The sequence below is a fragment of the Salmo salar genome, chromosome 18 (assembly GCF_965601325.2).
Source record: "Salmo salar chromosome 18, fSalSal1, whole genome shotgun sequence".
In the NCBI taxonomy this organism is placed as follows: Eukaryota; Metazoa; Chordata; class Actinopteri; order Salmoniformes; family Salmonidae; genus Salmo; species Salmo salar.
In genome coordinates, this window is record NC_138308.1 from 46,484,659 (window position 1) to 46,512,429 (window position 27,771).

Below are 27,771 nucleotides of genomic sequence, written 5' to 3' on the forward strand. Positions count from 1 at the left end.
ACACACACACACACACACACATTCTCTCTCCTCACACACACACACACACCCTCCAACCCGTACAGTACATGGCCATCCAGCAGTACAGTCTATTACCAGAGCAGAGCTCCATTAAGCAGTATGAAGTCTGGAAGAAAGGTTTTGTCAGACAGAGAGCCCAGGGCAAACACACACTCACACTGTTTGGTTTCCCTGTGGAGCAGAGCAGCAGACCACCCTCTCCTGTCCAGCCGCCCTCCCCCCTACAAACACACAAAAAATCCCTAGATTTAAAGGTTGAACAACCTATTCCTCAGTATTCAGTAGTTCTCCTCTCTCTCTCCTCTCCAGGTACCTGTTCCCTACAGTATTCAGTAGTTCTCCTCTCTCTCTCCTCTCCAGGTAGCTGTTCCCTACAGTATTCAGTAGTTCTCCTCTCTCTCTCCTCTCCAGGTACCTGTTCCCTACAGTATTCAGTAGTTCTCCTCTCTCTCTCCTCTCCAGGTACCTGTTCCCTACAGTATTCAGTAGTTCTCCTCTCTCTCTCCTCTCCAGGTACTTGTTCACTACAGTATTCAGTAGTTCTCCTCTCTCTCCTCTCCAGGTAGCTGTTCCCTACAGTATTCAGTAGTTCTCCTCTCTCTCTCCTCTCCAGGTACCTGTTCCCTACAGTATTCAGTAGTTCTCCTCTCTCTCTCCTCTCCAGGTACCTGTTCCCTACAGTATTCAGTAGTTCTCTCTCTCTCCTCTCCAGGTAGCTGTTCCCTACAGTATTCAGTAGTTCTCCTCTCTCTCTCCTCTCCAGGTACCTGTTCCCTACAGTATTCAGTAGTTCTCCTCTTTCTCCTCTCCAGGTACCTGTTCCCTACAGTATTCAGTAGTTCTCTCTCTCTCTCCTCTCCAGGTACCTGTTCCCTACAGTATTCAGTAGTTCTCTCTCTCTCTCTCCTCTCCAGGTACCTGTTCCCTACAGTATTCAGTAGTTCTCTCTCTCTCTCCTCTCCAGGTACCTGTTCCCTACAGTATTCAGTAGTTCTCCTCTCTCTCCTCTCCAGGTACCTGTTCCCTACAGTATTCAGTAGTTCTCTCTCCTCTCCAGGTACCTGTTCCCTACAGTATTCAGTAGTTCTCTCTCCTCTCCAGGTACCTGTTCCCTACAGTATTCAGTAGTTCTCTCTCCTCTCCAGGTACCTGTTCCCTACAGTATTCAGTAGTTCTCTCTCCTCTCCAGGTAGCTGTTCCCTACAGTATTCAGTAGTTCTCCTCTCTCTCTCCTCTCCAGGTACTTGTTCCCTACAGTATTCAGTAGTTCTCCTCTCTCTCCTCTCCAGGTACCTGTTCCCTACAGTATTCAGTAGTTCTCCTCTCTCTCTCCTCTCCAGGTAGCTGTTCCCTACAGTATTCAGTAGTTCTCCTCTCTCTCTCCTCTCCAGGTACTTGTTCCCTACAGTATTCAGTAGTTCTCCTCTCTCTCTCCTCTCCAGGTACCTGTTCCCTACAGTATTCAGTAGTTCTCCTCTCTCTCTCCTCTCCAGGTACCTGTTCCCTACAGTATTCAGTAGTTCTCCTCTCTCTCCTCTCCAGGTAGCTGTTCCCTACAGTATTCAGTAGTTCTCCTCTCTCTCTCCTCTCCAGGTAGCTGTTCCCTACAGTATTCAGTAGTTCTCCTCTCTCTCTCCTCTCCAGGTACCTGTTCCCTACAGTATTCAGTAGTTCTCCTCTCTCTCTCCTCTCCAGGTACCTGTTCCCTACAGTATTCAGTAGTTCTCTCTCCTCTCCAGGTACCTGTTCCCTACAGTATTCAGTAGTTCTCCTCTCTCTCCTCTCCAGGTAGCTGTTCCCTACAGTATTCAGTAGTTCTCCTCTCTCTCTCCTCTCCAGGTACTTGTTCCCTACAGTATTCAGTAGTTCTCCTCTCTCTCCTCTCCAGGTAGCTGTTCCCTACAGTATTCAGTAGTTCTCCTCTCTCTCTCCTCTCCAGGTACCTGTTCCCTACAGTATTCAGTAGTTCTCCTCTCTCTCTCCTCTCCAGGTACCTGTTCCCTACAGTATTCAGTAGTTCTCCTCTCTCTCTCCTCTCCAGGTACCTGTTCCCTACAGTATTCAGTAGTTCTCCTCTCTCTCTCCTCTCCAGGTACCTGTTCCCTACAGTATTCAGTAGTTCTCTCTCCTCTCCAGGTACCTGTTCCCTACAGTATTCAGTAGTTCTCTCTCCTCTCCAGGTAGCTGTTCCCTACAGTATTCAGTAGTTCTCCTCTCTCTCTCCTCTCCAGGTACCTGTTCCCTACAGTATTCAGTAGTTCTCCTCTCTCTCTCCTCTCCAGGTACCTGTTCCCTACAGTATTCAGTAGTTCTCCTCTCTCTCTCCTCTCCAGGTAGCTGTTCCCTACAGTATTCAGTAGTTCTCTGTCTCTCTCCTCTCCAGGTAGCTGTTCCCTACAGTATTCAGTAGTTCTCCTCTCTCTCTCCTCTCCAGGTAGCTGTTCCCTACAGTATTCAGTAGTTCTCCTCTCTCTCTCCTCTCCAGGTAGCTGTTCCCAACAGTATTCAGTAGTTCTCTCTCTCTCTCCTCTCCAGGTACCTGTTCCCTACAGTATTCAGTAGTTCTCCTCTCTCTCCTCTCCAGGTAGCTGTTCCCTACAGTATTCAGTAGTTCTCCTCTCTCTCCTCTCCAGGTACCTGTTCCCTACAGTATTCAGTAGTTCTCTCTCTCTCTCCTCTCCAGGTACCTGTTCCCTACAGTATTCAGTAGTTCTCCTCTCTCTCCTCTCCAGGTAGCTGTTCCCTACAGTATTCAGTAGTTCTCCTCTCTCTCCTCTCCAGGTACCTGTTCCCTACAGTATTCAGTAGTTCTCTCTCCTCTCCAGGTACCTGTTCCCCGCGTAGCCCCCCCCAGGTACCGTCCCTCAGTCGAGCCCTCTCTCTCTCCTCTCCAGGTACCTGTTCCCCGTACAGTAGCCCCCCCCCTCTCCAGGTACGTCCCTCGTCGGCTCCTCTCTCTCCTCTCCAGGTACCTGTTCCCTACAGTATTCAGTAGTTCTCCTCTCTCTCTCCTCTCCAGGTACCTGTTCCCTACAGTATTCAGTAGTTCTCCTCTCTCTCTCCTCTCCAGGTACCCGTTCCCTACAGTCTTCAGCTCCTGTAGTATAAAGGACCTGTCTGCCAGTCTGGAGAAGGGAGTGGGGATGTGTCTGTTCAACATGCCTGAGGTCAAGGTGCTCTACGGGGGACAGAAGTGTGGCAACGGATACGTGGAGGAAGGAGAGGAGTGTGACTGTGGAGAACTGGAGGTAGGAAGTAGTCCTGTGATGTCATGGTAGGGATGCAATGGGATGGGACACATTAACACTCTATTAACACTATAGCCCTGAGCCATGCTGAACCAAACCACTACAGCCCTAAGCCATGCTAAACCAAACCACTACAGCCCTGAGCCATGCTGAACCAAACCACTACAGCCCTGAGCCATGCTGAACCAAACCACTACAGCCCTGAGCCAAGCTGAACCAAACCACTACAGCCCTGAGCCATGCTGAACCAAACCACTACAGCCCTGAGCCATGCTGAACCAAACCACTACAGCCCTGAGCCATGCTGAACCAAACCACTACAGCCCTAAGCCATGCTAAACCAAACCACTACAGCCCTGAGCCATGCTGAACCAAACCACTACAGCCCTGAGCCATGCTGAACCAAACCACTACAGCCCTGAGCCAAGCTGAACCAAACCACTACAGCCCTGAGCCATGCTGAACCAAACCACTACAGCCCTGAGCCATGCTGAACCAAACCACTACAGCCCTGAGCCATGCTGAACCAAACCACTACAGCCCTGAGCCATGCTGAACCAAACCACTACAGCCCTGAGCCATGCTGAACCAAACCACTACAGCCCTGAGCCATGCTGAACCAAACCACTACAGCCCTGAGCCATGCTGAACCAAACCACTACAGCCCTGAGCCATGCTGAACCAAACGACTACTGCCCTGAGCCATGCTGAACCAAACCACTACAGCCCTGAGCCATGCTGAACCAAACCACTACAGCCCTGAGCCATGCTGAACCAAACCACTACAGCCCTGAGCCATGCTGAACCAAACCATTACAGCCCCAATCCATGCTGAACCAAACCACTACAGCCCTGAGCCATGCTGAACCAAACCATTACAGCCCTGAGCCATGCTGAACCAAACCACTACAGCCCTGAACCATGCTGAACCAAACCACTACAGCCCTAAGCCATGCTGAACCAAACCACTACTGCTCTGAGCCATGCTGAACCAAACCACTACAGCCCTGAGCCATGCTGAACCAAACCACTACTGCCCTGAGCCATGCTGAACCAAACCACTACAGCCCTGAGCCAAGCTGAACCAAACCAAGCTGTTCTGAGAGGGGTGGCGCTAGGATGTGGTCTAACAACACCAAGGTTGTGGGTTCAAGTCTTGGAATGGGACAGGGATACAATGGGACAGGGAGGGATTGAGACAGGGATGGGATGGGACAGGGATACAATGGGACAGGGAGGGAGTGAGACAGGGATGGGATGGGACAGGGGTACAATGGGACAGGGAGGGATTGAGACAGGGATGGGATGGGACAGGGTTACAATGGGACAGGGAGGGATTGAGACAGGGATGGGATGGGACAGGGATACAATGGGACAGGGTCGCAGTAGAAAATGGTTGCAATGCGACAGGGATGAAATGGAACAGGGATAGAATGGGACAAGGATGAACTGGGACGTTAATTAACAAAAACACATTTAGCATTTCCTGTCTTCCAGACACAGCCAACAAGCCACTGATGCAGACCTTTGGAACATCTACATTTTAAAAAGTGTAATAAATTCATAGTTCCTTATCACATGATCTGAGCCCCGTTCCATTCTGTCATGATTCATAGTTCCTTATCACATGATCTGAACCCCGTTCCATTCTGTCACGATTCATAGTTCCTTATCACATGATCTGAGCCCTGTTCCATTCTGTCATGATTCATAGTTCCTTATCACATGATCTGAACTCCGTCCATTCTGTCACGATTCATAGTTCCTTATCACATGATCTGAGCCCCGTTCCATTCTGTCACGATTCATAGTTCCTTATCACATGATCTGAGCCCCCCCCATTCTGTCACGATTCATAGTTCCTTATCACATGATCTGAGCCCTGTTCCATTCTGTCACGATTCATAGTTCCTTATCACATGATCTGAGCCCTGTTCCATTCTGTCACGATTCATAGTTCCTTATCACATGATCTGAACCCCGTTCCATTCTGTTACGATTCATAGTTCCTTATCACATGATCTGAACCCCGTTCCATTCTGTTACGATTCATAGTTCCTTATCACATGATCTGAACCCCGTTCCATTCTGTCACGATTCATAGTTCCTTATCACATGATCTGAACCCCGTTCCATTCTGTCACGATTCATAGTTCCTTATCACATGATCTGAGCCCTGTTCCATTCTGTCACGATTCATAGTTCCTTATCACATGATCTCCAGTTTAAGACTCAAAATGTGTGACAAATGAAATCAACAATCCCCTTGGTGAGGTTTTCTGTGTCATGAATAAAGAACCACAGCCCAAAGTGACATGCAGTACCTCTGAAGCCGTAAACAGCGGTGCATCTGTGCAGCAGCTCTTAAAATAGTAGCACATGCAAGCCGTTCCTCTTCTCAGTCTTCAGAGAAAAGCTCAAAGATACGACTGAATACGTTCAGTCCCCCCCCCCCCCACACACACCACACACACACACACCCACACATCCCCCCCCCCCCCCCCCCCCCCCCCCCCCACACACACACACACACACACACACACACACACACACACACACACACACACACACACTGTGTGGGAGAAGAGAAGAGAATTAACACAGCTCTGAAAGGAAAGTGATACATAGCTGGCAGCTCAAGCTGTCATTGACTGAATTATTGAAACATGTTGGCATTTCCTCCTCCTCTGTGCTCAGTGACTCTGTGGAGAGAACAGAGTGGAACCAAACTGGACTAGCAGATCAGAGGAGAGAACAGAGTGGAACCAAACTGGACTAGCAGATCAGAGGAGAGAACAGAGTGGAACCAAACTGGACTAGCAGATCAGAGCGTACAGGAGGTGCAGACAGATGACCACAGAACAGCTCTGCGGTTGCTACCACGGTTGCCAGAGCTTCATTAAAACCCAGCGTCGCTCTTCCCACACGTGTCCCTATTCCGTCACAGCCTTGGGAACAAGCCCTTAATGGTTTTCAGACTGAAATGAGCTCTGGAAGGAGAAGGCTTGTGGTGTCAACCATAGTGGTGTCAGCTCTCTGCTCTCTCCCCTGCCACTGCCAGCTTCATCCACAGCCCCACCCCCACTCCAGCATTACCACTGGCTTCATGGTGACACCCCTCACTCCAGCATTACCACTGGCTTCATGGTGACACCCCCCACTCCAGCATTACCACTGGCTTCATGGTGACCCCCCCACTCCAGCATTACCACTGGCTTCATGGTGACCCCCCCCCCCCCCCCACTCCAGCATTACCACTGGCTTCATGGTGACACCTCTCACTCCAGCATTACCACTGGCTTCATGGTGACACCCCCCACTCCAGCATTACTACTGGCTTCATGGTGACCCCCCCCACTCCAGCATTACTACTGGCTTCATGGTGACCCCCACTCCAGCATTACAGCTGGCTTCATGGTGACCCCCCCACTCCAGCATTACTACTGGCTTCATGGTGACACCCCCCACTCCAGCATTACTACTGGCTTCATGGTGACACCCCCCACTCCAGCATTACTACTGGCTTCATGGTGACACCCCTCACTCCAGCATTACTACTGGCTTCATGGTGACCCCCCCCCCCCCCCCACTCCAGCATTACAGCTGGCTTCATGGTGACACCCCTCACTCCAGCATTACTACTGGCTTCATGGTGACCCCCCCCCCCCACTCCAGCATTACAGCTGGCTTCATGGTGACACCCCCCACTCCAGCATTACTACTGGCTTCATGGTGACACCCCTCACTCCAGCATTACCACTGGCTTCATGGTGACACCCCCACTCCAGCATTACTACTGGCTCCATGGTGACACCCCTACTCCAGCATTACTACTGGCTTCATGGTGACACCCCCACTCCAGCATTACTACTGGCTTCATGGTGACACCCCCACTCCAGCATTACTACTGGCTCCATGGTGACACCCCCACTCCAGCATTACTACTGGCTTCATGGTGACACCCCCACTCCAGCATTACTACTGGCTTCATGGTGACACCCCCACTCCAGCATTACTACTGGCTTCATGGTGACACCCCCACTCCAGCATTACTACTGGCTTCATGGTGACACCCCCACTCCAGCATTACTACTGGCTTCATGGTGACCCCCCCCCCCCACTCCAGCATTAGTACTGGCTTCATGGTGACACCCCCCACTCTCCCCACTCCAGCATTGGTACAATACAGGGTTCCAGAGCTGCTGATTGGTACAATACAGGGTTCCAGAGCTGCTGATTGGTACAATACAGGGTTCCAGAGCTGCTGATTGGTACAATACAGGTTCCAGAGCTGCTGATTGGTACAATACAGGGTTCCAGAGCTGCTGATTGGTAGAGTGCAGGGTTTCAGAGCTGCTGATTGGTAGAGTGCAGAGTTCCAGAGCTGCTGATTGGTAGAGTGCAGGGTTCTGATAATGCATAATGTAGACCAGATGTACATACCTCCACTGTTCCACAGGGGATATGTTACATCAACGGGGACCTGGGACCATGTTCCCTATCCGAAGCTGTGGTTGATGAAATCCTTTAAGGAAGTAACTCTAGCTGACTGTCTGAACTCTGCCAGTGAGGAGAGGAGGAGTATAATACGGCCTGGGGTTGCCTCTGATAACATTACAGCTGTGTATGTTTTCTCAGATTAAATCTAATCTGGGTGGTTTGTAAACCCCTTCTTCCTCTCCTCTCCCTCCCTACTCTCCTCTCCTTCCCTCCTTCTCCTCTCTCCCCCTACCTCTCCTCTCTCTCCCCTCCCCACCTCTCCTCTCTCTCCCCTCTCCCCCTCTCCCCTCTCCTCTCTCTCCCCACCTCTCCTCTCTCTCCCCACCTCTCCTCTCTCTCCCCTCCCCACCTCTCCTCTCTCTCCCCTCTCCCCCTCTCCCCTCTCCTCTCTCTCCCTACCTCTCTTCTCTCCCCACCTCTCCTCTCTCTCCCTACTCTCCTCTCCTTCCCTCCATCTCCTCTCTCTCCCCACCTCTCCTCTCTCTCCCCACCTCTCCTCTCTCTCCCTACTCTCCTCTCCTTCCCTCCATCTCCTCTCTCCCCCCACCTCTCCTCTCTCCCCCCTCCCCCCTCTCTCTCTCCACCTCTCCTCTCTCTCACCACCTCTCCTCTCTCTCACCACCTCTCCTCTCTCTCCCTACTCTCCTCTCCTTCCCTCCATCTCCTCTCTCCCTCCACCTCTTCTCTCTCCCCCACCTCTCCTCTCTCTTCCCATCTCTCCTCTCTCTCCCCTCTCACCCTCTCCCCTCTCCTCTCCTCTCTCCCCACCTCTCTTCTCTCTCCTCTCCTCTCTCTCCCCCTCTCTCCCCCCACCTCTCCCCTCTCCCCCTCTCTCCTCTCTCCAGGAGTGTATGAACCCATGCTGTAACTCTACAACCTGTACTCTGAAGGGGGAAGCTGTGTGTGCTCATGGACAGTGCTGTCATGACTGCCTGGTAGGAGACTGACTGACTGGCTGGCCAACAGCCCTGATTTAAACTCACATCTTATTTCATCTTTATGCTTCACTCACTCACGCACGCACGCACACACACACACACACGCACACACGTACACAAAATGGCTTAAAGACATAGAGGTATCAAAGGGGAATATGCCTTAAAGTTGGAGTTGTTTGTCTGATCCTCTATAATCATATGTAGTAGCTAGGCTAGTTGTTTGATCCTCTATAATCATATGTAGTAGCTAGGCTAGTTGTTTCATACTCTATAATCATATGTAGTAGCTAGGCTAGTTGTTTGATACTCTATAATCATATGTAGTAGCTAGGTTAGTTGTTTGATCCTCTATAATCATATGTAGTAGCTAGGCTAGTTGTTTGATACTCTATAATCATATGTAGTAGCTAGGTTAGTTGTTTGATCCTCTATAATTATATGTAGTAGCTAGGTTAGTTGTTTGGTACTCTATAATCATATGTAGTAGCTAGGCTAGTTGTTTGATCCTCTATAATCATATGTAGTAGCTAGGCTAGTTGTTTGATCCTCTATAATTATATGTAGTAGCTAGGTTAGTTGTTTGATCCTCTATAATCATATGTAGTAGCTAGGCTAGTTGTTTGTTTGATACTCTATAATTATATGTAGTAGCTAGGCTAGATGTTTGTTTGATACTCTATAATCATATTTTAGTCATTTAGCAAACACTCTTATCCAGAGTGACTTACAGTAGTGAATGCATTCATTTCAAATATTTGTTATTTTTTCATACTGGCCCCCCCGTGGGAATCGAACACACAACCCTGGCGTTGCAAACACCATTGCAAACAAACACCATGCTCTACCAACTGAGCCACAGGGAGGCTATGTAGTAGCTAGGCTAGTTGTTTGATCCTCTGTAATTATATGTAGTAGCTAGGTTAGTTGTTTGATCCTCTGTAATTATATGTAGTAGCTAGGTTAGTTGTTTGATCCTCTGTAATTATATGTAGTAGCTAGGTTAGTTGTTTGATCCTCTGTAATTATATGTAGTAGCTAGGTTAGTTGTTTGATCCTCTGTAATTATATGTAGTAGCTAGGTTAGTTGTTTGATCCTCTGTAATTATATGTAGTAGCTAGGTTAGTTGTTTGATCCTCTGTAATTATATGTAGTAGCTAGGTTAGTTGTTTGATCCTCTGTAATCATATGTAGTAGCTAGGTTAGTTGTTTGATCCTCTGTAATTATATGTAGTAGCTAGGTTAGTTGTTTGATCCTCTGTAATTATATGTAGTAGCTAGGTTAGTTGTTTGATCCTCTGTAATTATATGTAGTAGCTAGGTTAGTTGTTTGATCCTCTGTAATTATATGTAGTAGCTAGGCTAGTTGTTTGATCCTCTGTAATTATATGTAGTAGCTAGGCTAGTTGTTTGATCCTCTGTAATTATATGTAGTAGCTAGGCTAGTTGTTTGATCCTCTATAATCATGTGTAGTAGCTAGGCTAGTTGTTTGATCCTCTATAATCATATGTAGTAGCTAGGCTACTTGTTTGATACTCTATAGTCATATGTAGTAGCTAGGCTAGTTGTTTGATACTCTATAATCATATGTAGTAGCTAGGCTAGTTGTTTGATCCTCTTTAATCATATGTATTGGGTAGGGTTAGTAGTAGGTAAGCTGAGTAGTCTGTTCTCTTCTGTTTCTCTTAGACTTCAGACCTCCATGCCTCGCAAGGCCTTACCTCCTTATCTGTCTGTCTGTCTGTCTGTCTGCCTGTGTGCCTGTCTATCTGCCTGCCTACCTGTCTGTAGTTGAAACCAGCTGGCACCCCGTGCAGGGATTCGAGTAACTCATGTGACCTGCCAGAGTTCTGTACCGGCGCCAACCCCCATTGCCCTGCTAATGTGTACCTGCATGACGGGCACGCCTGCCACAACGTGGACGGACACTGTTACAACGGGATCTGCCAGACCCACGAGCAGCAGTGCATCACTCTCTGGGGCCAGGGTGAGTACAGAACAGGGGTGATCACTCTCTGGGGCCAGGGTGAGTACAGAACAGGGGCGATCACTCTCTGGGGCCAGGGTGAGTACAGAACAGGGGCGATCACTCTCTGGGGCCAGGGTGAGTACAGAACAGGGGCGATCACTCTCTGGGGCCAGGGTGAGTACAGAACAGGGGCGATCACTCTCTGGGGCCAGGGTGAGTACAGAACAGGGGTGATCACTCTCTGGGGCCAGGGTGAGTACAGAACAGGGGTGATCACTCTCTGGGGCCAGGGTGAGTACAGAACAGGGGTGATCACTCTCTGGGGCCAAGGTGAGTACAGAACAGGGGCGATCACTCTCTGGGGCCAGGGTGAGTACAGAACAGGGGCGATCACTCTCTGGGACCAGGGTGACTACAGAACAGTGGCGATCACTCTCTGGGGCCAGAGTGACTACAGAACAGGGGTGATCACTCTCTGGGGCCAGAGTGACTACAGAACAGGGGCGCAACATTATGTTCACTCTCACAAAAAAAATCCCAGTGTTACCAGACATCTTGGTGGGAAGACTCTTGCAAGTATCCCATGTGTATCTCTGTGTTGTTGTTTGTGTCGCACTGCTTTGCTTTGTCTTGGTTAGGTCGCAATTGTAAATGAGAACTTGTTCTCAACTGGCCTACCTGGTTAAATAAAGGTGAAATAAAAAAATACAAATAATAATAAAAAAGTAGGAGTGAATAAGCAGGAAATCCAGAATGCTCCAACCAGAATTTCTGGAAACCTGGGAATTTTGGGAAATTTACTGTCATTTTGCAAACCTTGTGAGTGGAGTGGAGTCCCCTATAGGTTGGGAGGGAAAACTGTTGTACAACACTGAAAGATGTTCCAGTCTGACTTCAGATTATTTCCCTGTTGTACAACACTGAGAGATGTTCCAGTCTGACTTCAGATTATTTCCCTAGCCTAGATTGCTGGCAACCTCTATATTTGTCTTCTTCTCAAAACACATGATGCAAGGTCCGAGGGGAGGAGCCTCGAATCTGCTCCTCCCCGATGGGTTTGAGAAGGAGGTGAGGAGGACGTGAGGAAACCACAGAAAGATGAAATCAGATAAAGCCGAGAAGTTACAGTCTGTCTCTGATGTTATATGTCCCCATGTGTGCCTGATAGGAGCCAAGCCCGCCCCAGGGATCTGCTTTGAGAGAGTCAACTCGGCGGGAGATCCCTATGGGAACTGTGGGAAGGACTCCAAGGGATCCTTTGCCAAGTGTGAAGCTCTGTAAGACGACATACCAGTACACATGTCCATTGTCTCTGAGCATGTGCTGGGTAGCAAAACATTTTTTTTTTTTTATATAAAATGTGAAAGGAGACCCCCTCCTTTGCATTTTATCTATACTACAATGTGATTGGTTTATTTGACAACGTTATCGTTACCACTCAGGTCTTTATCAGGTGTGTGAGTGGTCGAAACGTAGTCAAATAAACCCGATCGCATTGGTGCATGGGGTATTGAATTACCAGGATGTACATCTTTCAAAGGGTAACCACGACAACAACAGAAGACAAAAGGGAGAAAAGTTTTGGTCTTTTAATGAAGACGTGATGTCATAGTCTAGGCTTTCTTGAAACTGTTGAAATATTTTAATTAGCATAAAAAATGGGGGGTGGGGTTTGTTCTTTTTAACGATCCCCTTTAATTGTCTTTAGATGGCAGAGACATTATTGAGTGTGTCCCAAATGGAATCCTATTTCCTGTATAGTGCACTACTCTTTACCAGTGCCCAATAGCCCCTGCTAAAAAAACAGTGCACTAAACAGGGGATAGGGTGCTATTCTGGGATGTTGACCTGAATCATTCATCAACAGTCTCTTAATTGACTTAATTGCAGCAATGACAGAGAACTGGATATGACTGGGATTGACTGAGACCCTTTTACAATGAAAAACAAAGGGGTTTCACATAGCCACTCTTTCTGTCTAATGTCGGACCTGTCTAATGTAGGACCTGGCTAATGTCGGACCTGGCTAATGTCGGACCTGTCTAATGTCGGACCTGTCTAATGTAGGACCTGGCTAATGTAGGACCTGGCTAATGTCGGACCTGTCTAATGTAGGACCTGGCTAATGTAGGACCTGGCTAATGTAGGACCTGGCTAATGTAGGACCTGTCTAATGTAGGACCTGGCTAATGTAGGACCTGTCTAATGTAGGACCTGTCTAATGTAGGACCTGGCTAATGTAGGACCTGGATAATGTAGGACCTGGCTAATGTAGGACCTGGCTAATGTAGCACCTGGCTAATGTAGGACCTGGCTAATGTAGGACCTGTCTATAGCCACTCTTTCTATCTAATGTAGGACCTGTCTAATGTAGGACCTGTCTAATGTAGGACCTGTCTAATGTAGGACCTGTCTAATGTAGCACCTGGCTAATGTAGGACCTGGCTAATGTAGGACCTGTCTAATGTAGGACCTGTCTAATGTAGGACCTGTCTATAGCCACTCTTTCTATCTAATGTAGGACCTGTCTAATGTAGGACCTGGCTAATGTAGGACCTGTCTATAGCCACTCTTTCTATCTAATGTAGGACTTGTCTAATGTAAGACCTGGCTAATGTAAGACCTGGCTAATGTAGGACCTGGCTAATGTAGGACCTGGCTAATGTAGGACCTGTCTAATGTAGGACCTGTCTAATGTAGGACCTGTCTAATGTAGGACCTGGCTAATGTAGGACCTGGCTAATGTAGGACCTGTCTAATGTAGGAACCTGGCTAATGTAGGACCTGGCTAATGTAGGACCTGGCTAATGTAGGACCTGTCTATAGCCACTCTTTCTGTCTAATGTAGGACCTGGCTAATGTAGGACCTGTCTAATGTAGGACCTGTCTAATGTAGGACCTGGCTAATGTAGGACCTGGCTAATGTAGGACCTGTCTATAGCCACTCTTTCTGTCTAATGTAGGACCTGGCTAATGTAGGACCTGTCTAATGTAGGACCTGGCTAATGTAGGACCTGGCTAATGTAGGACCTGTCTAATGTAGGACCTGGCTAATGTAGGACCTGGCTAATGTAGGACCTGTCTAATGTAGGACCTGGCTAGAGCCACTCTTTCTGTCTGATTCTCTGCTGATATGAATTTCACTGGATCTGGGGGTTGAACAACACACAACAGAACCTAAACTGGGGTTGAAAAGAGTCCGAACAACACAACAGAACCTAAACTGTGTAGCGGTTACTTTAGTTCAGGGGCGTCAAACTCAATTCTGCGGTGTCTGCAGGTTTTTCGCTCCTCCATTGTACTTGATTGATCAATTAAGGTCATTGATTAGTTTAGGAACTCCCCTCACCTGGTTGTCTTGGTTTTAATTTGATACAAATCAAAAGGAAATAACTAAATCACCAGCAGACATACAGCCCTCAAGGAAATCAGTTTGACACCACTGTTGTACATGGTTGGAGAGAAAGTTAAGTTATTTAACAGCTAAGACTAAAGCTACAGTAACAATGAAATATCATTCAGGTGAATTCCTTTAAGTTGTTTTTTCTCTAATCTATTGATTAAAGGGGTGTTGTTTTTGTTTGTTGTTGTTGTTTACAGAGATGCTAAGTGTGGCAAAATACAGTGTCAAGGAGGAGCCAACCGGCCAATAATAGGCACCAATGCTGTCTCCATAGAAACCAACATCCCCCTCCAAGAGGGGGGCCGAATCCTGTGCCGGGGGACCCATGTCTACCTGGGGGATGACATGCCCGACCCCGGCCTCGTCATGTCGGGCACCAAGTGTGGCGACGCCATGGTGAGAACTCAACACTGTTACCCTGTTCATACCACTGGGCCGTCGGACCATCCAAGAGAGAGTGTGTTGTTGTTATTGTTGTTTACAGAGATCAACTGTGCTGGCATCTGGTTACGTGTCCACAATAGTAGCTCGAACTGTGCAGGAAAGGACAATGAGAAAAGAAAATATCTGAGTCAGCATTGTACAGTTTTGGGTCAGCATTGTACAGTTTTGGGTCAGCATTGTACAGTTTTGGGTCAGCATTGTACGTTTTGGGTCAGCATTGTACGGTTTGGATCAACATTGTATGATTTGGGTCAGCATTGTATGATTTGGGTCAGCATTGTATGGTTTGGATCAACATTGTATGATTTGGGTCAGGATTGAACGTTTTGGGTCAGCATTGTATGGTTTGGGTCAGCATTGTATGGTTTGGGTCAGCATTGTACGGTTTGGGTCAGCATTGAACGTTTTGGGTCAGCATTGAACGTTTTGGGTCAGCATTGTACGGTTTTGGTCAGCATTGTACGATTTGGGTCAGCATTGTACGGTTTGGATCAACATTGTATGATTTGGGTCAGCATTGTATGATTTGGGTCAGCATTGTATGGTTTGGATCAACATTGTATGATTTGGGTCAGGATTGAACGTTTTGGGTGAGCATTGTATGGTTTGGGTCAGCATTGTACGGTTTGGGTCAGCATTGTACGATTTGGGTCAGCATTGAACGTTATGGGTCAGCATTGTACGGTTTTGGTCAGCATTGTACGATTTGGGTCAGCATTGTACGTTTTGGGTCAGCATTGTACAGTTTGGCTCAGCATGATAGTGTGAAAAGGGTGCTTTAATTAGACTCGCATTTACATTTAAATATATGCCTATGAACTAGCCAATAGAGTCCAATTGATGTGTGACATTGGTTACAGCCAGTTAAGTTTTACGAAGGCCTTTTTTCTAGCCCTAAATAATGGTTAGTGACAGTGGAAAACAACAGTGGTGACATCAGTGTAGTATGACTAAGATGTGGGTTAGGCTGTTCTAAGGCGAGTCTGTGGTTCTCAGTCCAGGACAGCGGACATGTCAGTAAAGAGAATATTCCACAGAGCTGTGTAACCTCACAATGTTAAATCTGTCTGTCTGTCTGTCTGTCTGTCTGTCTGTCTGTCTGTCTGTCTGTCTGTCTGTCTGTCTGTCTGTCTGTCTGTCTGTCTGTCTGTCTGTCTGTCTGTCTGTCTGTCTGTCTGTCTGTCTGTCTGTCTGTCTGTCTGTCTGTCTGTCTGTCTGTCTGTCTGTCTGTCTGTCTGTCTGTCTGTGCCTCTCTCTCCCTCTCTTTCTAGCTCTCTCTCTCTCTCAATTTAATTTCAATTTAAGGGCTTTATTGGCATGGGAAACATGTTTACGTTGCCAAAGCAAGTGAAATAGATAATAAACAAAAGTGAAATAAACAATAAAAATGAACAGTAAACATTACACTCACAGAAGTTCCAAAAGAATAAAGACATTTCAAATGTCATATTATGTCTATATAGAGTGTTGTAATGATGTGCAAATAGTTAAAGTACAAAATGGAAAATAAATAAACATAAATATAGGTTGTATTTACAATGGTGTTTGTTCTTCACCGTTTGCCCGTTTCTTGTGGCAACAGCTCACAAATCTTGCTGCTTGTATAGCAGGCCCTCATGCCAAATTGAGTCAAAAGCTTTTTGGAAATCAACAAAGCATGAGAAGACTTTGCCTTTGTTTTGTTTTGTTTGTTTGTTTGTCAATTAGGGTGTGCAGGGTGAATACGTGGTCTGTTGTACGGTAATTTGGTAAAAAGCCAATTTGATATTTGCTCAGTACATTGTTTTCACTGAGGAATTGTAGGAGTCTGCTGTTAATGATAATGCAGAGGATTTTCACCAAGGTTGCTGTTGACGCATATCCCACGGTAGTTACTGGGGTCAAATTTGTCTCCACTTTTGTGGATTGGGGTGATCAGTCCTTGGTTCCAAATATTGGGGAAGATGCCAGAGCTGATGATGATGTTAAAGAGTTTATGTATAACCAATTGGAATTTGTGGTCTGTATATTCATTTAATTTAGGATACCATCAACCCCACAGGTCTTTTTAGGTTGGAGGGTTTGTATTTTGTCCTGTTTTTTGTTAAATGTAATTGGATAATTCACTGGGTTCTGGTAGTTTTTAATAGTTGATTCTAAGATTTGTATTATTTCATCGTGTATGTTTTTGCTGTTTGTTCTTTGTTATAGAGCCAAAAATATTAGAGAAGTGGTTTATCCAGACATTTCTGTTTTGGATAGATAACTCTTCGTGTTGTTGTTTGTTTAGGGTTTTCCCAGAAGTGGTTAGATTCTTCAGTTACATTGAGCTGATTTCTTTTTCCGTAGTGTATTTCTGTATTGTTTTAGTGATTTACCGTAGTGAAGGCGTAGACTCAGGTTTTCTGGGTCTCTATGTTTTTGGTTGGACAGGTTTCTCAATTTCTTTCTTGAGAAATCTATCGTTCTTCATCAAACCTTTTGCTATTATTGTTAATTTTCTCAGGTTGTCTGCTTGTATTTTTTTGATTTGATAGGGAAGCTGAGAGGTCAAATATACAGTTTAGGTTTTCTACTGCCACGTTTTACACATTAACTATTACAGTGAAACATTTTGTCCAGGAAATTGTCTAGAAGGGATTTAATTTGTTGTTGCCTAAGTCTCTCTCTCTCTACCTCCCCTCCTCTCTCTCCCCCCCACTCTCTCTCTCTCCCATCTCTCTCCCCTCTCTCTCTCTCTCTCTCCCCCCCTCTCTCCCCCCACTCTCTCTGTCTGTCTGTAGATGTGTCTGAACCGTCAATGTCAGAACATCAGTGTCTTTGGAGTGCAGGAGTGCTCAGAGAAATGCAGCGGTCGAGGGGTGAGTAACGTCACGGTTAAAACCCCCTTTTGAACACTTCCCCCTTTTGTGTCCTTTCATAGGTCCCCAATTGCACCCTATACCCTTACATAGTGCACTACTTTTCAACCAGAGCCCTATAAAGCCCCAGGTCAAAGGTTGTGCACTACATTAGTGAATAGGCTGCCATTAGGGACTGAGACCATGAGACTGGTTCATGATTCATATTTGTAATTTATCCCACATTTGACGTTGATCGTTGCCAGTCCAGTAGATGTTCCCCTCAGCAAAAAAGTAGTCCTCATACAGTCCATAAACCATCACTGTTCACGTTGATGTTGAATACCCTGCATTGATTTCAGATATGCATATACACACACACACACACACACACACACACATACACACGCTCATACACACACACACACACACACACACACACACACACACACACACACACACACACACACACACACACACACACACACACACACACACACGCTTACACACACACACGCTTACACACACACACACACACACACACACACACACACACACACACACACACACACACACACACACACACACACACACACACACACACACACACACACACGCACGCTTACACACACACACACACACACACACACACACACACACACACACAGAGAGAAAGGCAAGCACACACATACACACACAGAGAAAGGCGCACACACACACACACCAACCTATACTGTTTGAGAGTGTGATGTGTGCTGCTGGTAAGGGAACCCATTCCAGTGTTCTGTTATCAATCATCCTACAGGCCTGCCTGCTGAGAGGCTCAATCAGTTTGCTGTAATGAATTCATTTATGTTCAGCTTTAAGTGCCATTCATCATCGACTGGCTCTGAGGCACACGTCCTTGTCCTAATATGTGCTGAAATGTGAAGCCAGGCAAAGGTTTATTTGGCCAAACCCACGCAGGCAAAGGTTTATTTGGCCAAACCCAGGCAGGCAAAGGTTTATTTGGCCAAACCCAGGCAGGCAAAGGGTGTAAGGAACACAGTTAAACTTGAAGCCTGTGATCTACTGTAGCAGTAGTATGTTGTGGTATACTACCTACAGGTGTGTAATAACTACAATATGTCGTGATATACTACCTACAGGTGTGTAATAACTACAATATGTTGTGGTATACTACATACAAGTGTGTAATAACAACAATGTGTTGTGATATACTACCTACAGGTGTGTTATAACTACAATATGTTGTGATATACTACCTACAGGTGTGTAATAACTACAATATGTTGTGGTATACTACCTACAGGTGTGTTATAACAATATGTTGTGGTATACTACCTACAGGTGTGTTATAACTACAATATGTTGTGATATACTACCTACAGGTGTGTAATAACTACAATATGTTGTGGTATACTACCTACAGGTGTGTTATAACAATATGTTGTGATATACTACCTACAGGTGTGTTCTAACTACAATATGTTGTGGTATACTACCTACAGGTGTGTTATAACTACAATATGTTGTGATATACTACCTACAGGTGTGTAATAACTACAATATGTTGTGGTATACTACATACAGGTGTGTAATAACAACAATGTGTTGTGATATACTACCTACAGGTGTGTTATAACTACAATATGTTGTGATATACTACCTACAGGTGTGTAATAGCTATAATATGTTGTGATATACTACCTACAGGTGTGTTATAACAATATGTTGTGATATACTACCTACAGGTGTATAATAACTACAATATGTTGTGATATACTACCTACAGGTGTATAATAACTACAATATGTTGTGATATTCTACCTACAGGTGTGTAATAACTACAATATGTTGTGGTATACTACCTACAGGTGTGTTATAACTACAATATGTTGTGGTATACTACCTACAGGTGTGTTATAACAATATGTTGTGGTATACTACCTACAGGTGTGCTATAACTACAATATGTTGTGGTATACTACCTACAGGTGTGTTATAACTACAATATGTTGTGGTATACTACCTACAGGTGTGCTATAACTACAATATGTTGTGGTATACTACCTACAGGTGTGCTATAACTACAATATGTTGTGGTATACTACCTACAGGTGTGCTATAACTACAATATGTTGTGGTATACTACCTACAGGTGTGTTATAACAATATGTTGTGGTATACTACCTACAGGTGTGTTCTAACTACAATATGTTGTGGTATACTACCTACAGGTGTGTAATAACTACAATATGTTGTGATATACTACCTACAGGTGTGTAATAACTACAATATGTTGTGATATACTACCTACAGGTGTGTTATAACTACAATATGTTGTGGTATACTACCTACAGGTGTGTTATAACTACAATATGTTGTGGTATACTACCTACAGGTGTGTAATAACAATATGTTGTGGTATACTACATACAGGTGTGTAATAACTACAATATGTTGTGATATACTACCTACAGGTGTGCTATAACTACAATATGTTGTGGTATACTACCTACAGGTGTGTTATAACAATATGTTGTGGTATACTACCTACAGGTGTGTTCTAACTACAATATGTTGTGGTATACTACCTACAGGTGTGCTATAACTACAATATGTTGTGGTATACTACCTACAGGTGTGTTCTAACTACAATATGTTGTGGTATACTACCTACAGGTGTGTAATAACTACAATATGTTGTGATATACTACCTACAGGTGTGTAATAACTACAATATGTTGTGATATACTACCTACAGGTGTGTTATAACTACAATATGTTGTGATATACTACCTACAGGTGTGTAATAACTACAATATGTTGTGGTATACTACATACAAGTGTGTAACAACAACAATGTGTTGTGATATACTACCTACAGGTGTGTTATAACTACAATATGTTGTGATATACTACCTACAGGTGTGTAATAACTACAATATGTTGTGGTATACTACATACAAGTGTGTAACAACAACAATGTGTTGTGATATACTACCTACAGGTGTGTAACAACAACAATGTGTTGTGATATACTACCTACAGGTGTGTAATAACAACAAGAACTGCCACTGCGAGGCCCACTGGGCTCCTCCCTTCTGTGACAAGGCAGGCTTTGGGGGAAGTTTGGACAGTGGACCGATGAGGCTAGCAGGTACCCATTGTTAACAACACAAATGTCTGCCATAGTGTCATGCAAAGTAGGCTTGGGGTCAATTCCATTTCAATTAAGTCATTTCAGAAAGTAAATTGAAATTCCAATGTTCATCATTGAGACTAGCCATGTAGCTATAGATGGCCATTGTCGCTAATTCCAATGTTCCTCATTAAGACTAGCCATGTTGCTGTAGATGGCCATTGTAGCTAATTCCAATGTTCCTCATTGAGACAATCAATCAATCAAATGTATTTATAAAGCCCTTCTTACATCAGCTGATATCTCAAAGTGCTGTACAGAAACCCAGCCTAAAACCCCAAACAGCAAGCAATGTAGAAGCACGGTGGCTAGGAAAAACTCCCTAGAAAGACCAGAACCTAGGAAGAAACCTAGAGAGGAACCAGGCTATGAGGGGTGGCCAGTCCTCTTCTGGCTGTGCCGGGTGGAGATTATAACAGAACATGGCCAAGATGTTCAAATGTTCATAGATGACCAGCAGGGTCAAATAATAATAATCACAGTGGTTGTCGAGGGTGCAACAGGTCAGCACCTCAGGAGTAAATGTCAGTTGGCTTTTCATAGCCGATCATAATCATGTAGCTATAGATGGCCATTGTAGCTAATTCCATTGTCCCTCATTGAGACTAGCCATGTAGCTATAGATGGCCATTGTTTCTGCCACAGGATCTGGCTCCCCAGGCTCAAAAGGTATTGCTGTTTTCATGTACTTCATGTCTGTCTCTTATGTCATTTCCCAGACTACGGTGGTGTGGCGGTGGGGGTCCTGTTGACTCTAATAACCTTCCTGGGAGCTGGCCTCATCGTCTCCATCAAGAGAAAAACCCTACTGAGACTACTCTTCACCAACAAGAAGAACCCTATGGACAAGCTGAGGTAATATAGAACCCTATGGACAAGCTGAGGTAATATAGAACACTATGGACAAGCTGAGGTAATATAGAACACTATGGACAAGCTGAGGTAATATAGAACACTATGGACAAGGTGAGGTAATATAGAACCGTATGGACAAGCTGAGGTACTATAGAACACTATGGACAAGCTGAGGTAATATAGAACCATATGGACAAGCTGAGGTAATATAGAACACTATGGACAAGCTGAGGTAATATAGAACACTATGGACAAGCTGAGGTAATATAGAACCGTATGGACAAGCTGAGGTAATATAGAACACTATGGACAAGCTGAGGTAATATAGAACCCTATGGACAAGCTGAGGAAATATAGAACCCTATGGACAAGCTGAGGTAATATAGAACACTATGGACAAGCTGAGGTAATATAGAACACTATGGACAAGCTGAGGTAATATAGAACACTATGGACAAGGTGAGGTAATATAGAACCGTATGGACAAGCTGAGGTACTATAGAACACTATGGACAAGCTGAGGTAATATAGAACCATATGGACAAGCTGAGGTAATATAGAACACTATGGACAAGCTGAGGTAATATAGAACACTATGGACAAGCTGAGGTAATATAGAACCGTATGGACAAGCTGAGGTAATATAGAACACTATGGACAAGCTGAGGTAATATAGAACCCTATGGACAAGCTGAGGAAATATAGAACCCTATGGACAAGCTGAGGTAATATAGAACACTATGGACAAGCTGAGGTAATATAGAACACTATGGACAAGCTGAGGTAATATGGAACACTATGGACAAGCTGAGGTAATATAGAACCCTATCAACAAGCTGAGGTAATATAGAACACTATGGACAAGCTGAGGTAATATAGAACACTATGGACAAGCTGAGGTAATATAGAACCCTATGGACAAGCTGAGGTAATATAGAACCCTATGCAGACAAGCTGAGGTAATATAGAACACTATGGACAAGCTGAGGTAATATAGAACACTATGGACAAGCTGAGGTACTATAGAACACTATGGACAAGCTGAGGTAATATAGAACCCTATCGACAAGCTGAGGTACTATAGAACACTATGGACAAGCTGAGGTAATATAGAACCATATGGACAAGCTGAGGTAATATAGAACACTATGGACAAGCTGAGGTAATATAGAACCCTATGGACAAGCTGAGGGAATATAGAACACTATGGACAAGCTGAGGTAATATAGAACCCTATGGACAAGCTGAGGTAGTATAGAACACTATGGACAAGCTGAGGTAATATAGAACCCTATGGACAAGCTGAGGTAGTATAGAACACTATGGACAAGCTGAGGTAATATAGAACACTATGGACAAGCTGAGGTAATATAGAACACTATGGACAAGCTGAGGTAATATAGAACACTATGGACAAGCTGAGGTAATATAGAACACTATGGACAAGCTGAGGTAATATAGAACCCTATGGACAAGCTGAGGTAATATAGAACACTATGGACAAGCTCAGGTAATATAGAACACTATGGACAAGCTGAGGTAATATGGAACACTATGGACAAGCTGAGGTAATATGGAACACTATGGACAAGCTGAGGTAATATGGAACACTATGGACAAGCTGAGGTAATATAGAACACAATGGACAAGCTGAGGTAATATAGAACACTATGGACAAGCTGAGGTAATATAGAACACTATGGACAAGCTGAGGTAGTATAGAACACTATGGACAAGCTGAGGTAATATAGAACCCTATGGATAATCTAAGGTAATATAATATATACCAACAGGTAGGGCATTAGAAGCTAAGGTAATATAATATAATCAACTCAGCAAAAAAAGGAACATCCCTTTTTCAGGACCCTATCTTTCAAAGATAATTCATAAAAAGCCAAATAACTTCACAGATCTTCATTGTAAAGGGTTTAAACACAGTTTCCCATGCTTGTTCAATGAACCATAAACAATTAATGAACATGCACCTGTGGAAAGGTCGTTAAGACACTAACAGCTTACAGACGGTAGGCAATTAAGGTCACAGTAATGAAAACTTAAGACACTAAAGAGGCCTTTCTGAAAAACGAGAAAAGAAAGATGCCCAGGGTCCCTGCTCATCTGCGTGAACGTGCCTTAGGCATGCTGCAAGGAGGCATGAGGACTGCAGATGTGGCCAGGGCAATAAATTGCAATGTCCGTACTGTGAGATGCCTAAGACAGCGCTACAGGGAGACAGGACGGACAGCTGATCGTCCTCGCAGTGGCAGACCACTTGTAACAACACCTGCACAGGATCGGTACATCCGAACATCACACCTGCGGGACAGGTACAGGATGGCAACAACAACTGCCCGAGTTACACCAGGAACGCATTACATTACATTTACGTCATTTAGCAGACGCTCTTATCCAGAGCGACTTACAGTAGTGAATACATACATTTCATACAATTTCATACATTTTTTTTTTTTTCTGTGCTGGCCCCCCCGTGGGAATCAAACCCACAATCCTGGTGTTGCAAACATCATGCTCTACCAACTGAGCTACAGGGAAGGCTATATAGAACGCACAATCCCTCCATCAGTGCTCAGACTGTCCACAATAGGCTGAGAGAGGCTAGACTGTGGGCTTCTAGGCCTGTTGTAAGGCAGGTCCTCACCAGACATCACCAGCAACAACATCGCCTATGGGCACAAACCCACCGTCACTGGACCAGACAGGACTGGCAAAAAGTGCTCTTTACTGACGAGTTGCGGTTTTGTCTCACCAGGGGTGATGGTCAGATTCGCATTTATCGTAGAAGGAATGAGTGTTACACTGAGGCCTGTACTCTGGACCGGGATCGATTTGGAGATGGAGGGTCAGTCATGGTCTGGGGTGGTGTGTCACGGCATCATCGGACTGAACTTGTTGTCATTGCAGGCAATCTCAACACTGTGCGTTACAGGGAAGACATCCTCCTCCCTCACGTGTTACCCTTCCTCATGTCAGGCTCATCCTGACATGACCCTCTAGCATGACAATGCCACCAGCCATACTGCTCGTTCTGTGTGTGATTTCCTGAAATACAGGAATGTCAGTGTTCTGCCATGGCCAGCGAAGAGCCCGGATCTCAATCCCATTGAGCACGTCTGGGACCTGTTGGATCAGAGGTTGAAGGCTAGGGCCATTCCCCCCAGAAATGTCCAGGAACTTGCAGGTGCCTTGGTGGAAGAGTGGGGTAATATCTCACAGCAAGAACTGGCAAATCTGGTGCAATCCATGAGGAGGAGATGCACTGCAGTACTTAATATATTATATTACCTTAGCTTCTGTCACGTTCTGACCTGTAAAGGTGTTATTTGTTAGTGTTTAGTTTGGTCAGGAAGTGGCAGGGGGTATTTGTTTTATGTAGTTCAGGGTGGTTGTGTGTATGTGTCCATGTAGAGAGGGGTATTTGATTTATTAGTCCAGGGTTTTGGTTATTGTTCTATGTTAGTTTATTTCTATGTTCTGTCTAGTCATTTGTATTTCTATATTTAGTTAATTGGTGTTGGGGCCTTCAGTTGGAGGCAGCTGTCTATCGTTGCCTCTGATTGAAGGTTCTATAATTAGGGGTGTGTTTGTATTGTGGATTGTGGGTAGTTGTATTCTGTTTTGTGTTCTCATGTGACAGAACTGTTAGTGTCGTTTTCGTAATTGTATACGTGTTTAATTTTGTTTCACCTTCTTCAACATTAAAGAGAAGATGAGTATATACTTCCCTGTTGCGTCTTGGTCCTCCACACACGACAATCGTTACAGCTTCTAAAGCCCTACCTGTTGGTATATAAACTCAGCAAAAAAAGAAACGTCCTCTCACTGTCAACTGCGTTTATTTGTAAATATTTGTATGAACATAACAAGATTCAACAACTGAGACATAAACTGAACAAGTTTACTTTTGCAAGCCACCGTAGACTGTATGAAATGGGCTAGCCAGTAGTCTTCTAAAGTACCACGATCAACCCATTGAGATGAATAAAACAAATTCACATATCTGGGGACTGATTTTGTATTTCATCTGTTCTTGTGTCACAGGTCAACGGAGCCTAACAGATCATCCAGTCCTAGCCGTAGAGATTCCCCACCTGGCCAGCCTCAAGCCCAGACACCGCCACAGAGACAGAATCACAGCAGCAGCATCTTCAAGGTTCATTTCACTTCTTCCTCCTCTTTTAATCTCTTCCCCCTCTCCCCCCACCCCTCCCACTGGCTTCCTTGCACACAACAGCAGCTAATCCCCCCCATCTCTCTCTCTCTCTCGCTCTCTCTCCATCCTTCTCCCCTCCCCCCCATATCCTCTCCCTCCCTCTAGCTCCCTGTGTGACATGTTATTTTCACACAAACGGCAGCTAATTCAAATCCAATTAAAGGTTGGGCAGCCAGCGGAGGTGGTGTATATAATGGCATAATGGACTCTGCTGAGAGAAACCCAGCTCTGGTCTCGCAGTGAAAGATGCTTATTAGAAGAATAAATTGATTTATTTTAGCGTGACACACACCGGGAATATTAATGTCTAGTCTATTGTTGTTGGGTTTTCAAAGCCGCAGGCTGGTACTTTAACAACAACAGAGTGTTATATTCAGGTGACAGGCTGGTACTTAAACAACAACAGAGTGTTCTATTCAGGTGACAGGCTGATACTTTAACAACAACAGAGTGTTATATTCAGGTGACAGGCTGATACTTTAACAACAACAGAGTGTTATATTCAGGTGACAGGCTGGTACTTAAACAACAACAGAGTGTTCTATTCAGGTGACAGGCTGATACTTTAACAGCAACAGTGCGTTATATTCAGGTGACAGGCTGGTACTTTAACAACAACAGAAGGTTATATTCAGGTGACAGGCTGGTACTTTAACAACAACAGTGTGAGATATTCAGGTGACAGGCTGATACTTTAACAACAACAGAGTGTTATATTCAGGTGACAGGCTGATACTTTAACAACAGAGCGTTATATTCAGGTGACAGGCTGGTACTTTAACAACAGAGTGTTATATTCAGGTGACAGGCTGGTACTTTAACAACAGCAGAGTGTTATATTCAGGTGACAGGCTGATATTTTAACAACAACAGAGTGTTATATTCAGGTGACAGGCTGATACTTTAACAACAACAGAGTGTTATATTCAGGTGACAGGCTGGTACTTAAACAACAACAGAGTGTTATATTCAGGTGACAGGCTGATACTTTAACAACAACAGAGCATTATATTCAGGTGACAGGCTGATACTTTAACAACAACAGAGTGTTATATTCAGGTGACAGGCTGGTACTTAAACAACAACAGAGTGTTCTATTCAGGTGACAGGCTGATACTTTAACAGCAACAGTGCGTTATATTCAGGTGACAGGCTGGTACTTTAACAACAACAGAAGGTTATATTCAGGTGACAGGCTGGTACTTTAACAGCAGAGTGTTATATTCAGGTGACAGGCTGATACTTTAACAACAGAGTGTTATATTCAGGTGACAGGCTGATACTTTAACAACAACAGAGTGTTATATTCAGATGAATTACAAAGCTTCAGTTCAGATTCAGATTGAATGGATCAGTTCCCTGTAAGTTCAAATAACTCAAATAACTTTTTTTGTTGACATGGCAGGATATGATTGAGTGATTTCAACTTAATAGGGTCGGCGGGACAAAATCGTCCCACCTACTCAACAGCCAGTTGAATCCCGTGGCGCGTTATTCAAATACCTTAGAAATGCTATTACTTCAATTTCTCAAACATATGACTATTTTACACCATTTTAAAGACAAGACTCTCGTTAATCTAACCACACTGTCCGATTTCAAAAAGGCTTTACAACGAAAGCAAAACATTAGATTATGTCAGCAGAGTACGCAGCCAGAAATAATCAGACACCCATTTTTCAAGCTAGCATATAATGTCACATAAACCCAAACCACAGCTAAATGCAGCACTAACCTTTGATGATCTTCATCAGATGACAACCCTAGGACATTATGTTATACAATACATGCATGTTTTGTTCAATCAAGTTCATATTTATATCAAAAACCAGCTTTTTACATTAGCATGTGACGTTCAGAACTAGCAAACTTCCGGTGAATTTACTAAATTACTCACGATAAACGTTCACAAAAAACATAACAATTATTTTAAGAATTATAGATACAGAAGTCCTCTATGCACTCGCTATGTCCGATTTTAGCTTTTCGGTGAAAGCACATTTTGCAATATTCTGAGTAGATAGCCCGGCATCACAGGGCTAGCTATTTAGACACCCACCAAGTTTAGCCCTGACCAAAGTCAGATTTACTATAAGAAAAATGTTATTACCTTTGCTGTTCTTCGTCAGAATGCACTCC

The 27,771-nt window shown here is 44.7% G+C and overlaps 1 protein-coding gene across 1 annotated transcript in view; it reads left to right on the forward strand.

The window, feature by feature from the left end:
* LOC106577343 (disintegrin and metalloproteinase domain-containing protein 12) overlaps positions 1 to 27,771 on the forward strand; it is a 103,192-nt gene that overhangs the window by 50,368 nt on the left and 25,053 nt on the right. Inside the window, exons 7-15 of the mRNA XM_045701159.2 lie at positions 3,092 to 3,269; positions 8,615 to 8,704; positions 10,498 to 10,693; positions 11,844 to 11,952; positions 14,276 to 14,474; positions 17,285 to 17,362; positions 20,396 to 20,504; positions 21,266 to 21,401; positions 25,461 to 25,572. Of these exons, the coding sequence (XP_045557115.2) occupies positions 3,092 to 3,269; positions 8,615 to 8,704; positions 10,498 to 10,693; positions 11,844 to 11,952; positions 14,276 to 14,474; positions 17,285 to 17,362; positions 20,396 to 20,504; positions 21,266 to 21,401; positions 25,461 to 25,572 (1,207 nt within the window). The remainder of the gene's footprint in view (positions 1 to 3,091; positions 3,270 to 8,614; positions 8,705 to 10,497; positions 10,694 to 11,843; positions 11,953 to 14,275; positions 14,475 to 17,284; positions 17,363 to 20,395; positions 20,505 to 21,265; positions 21,402 to 25,460; positions 25,573 to 27,771) is intronic.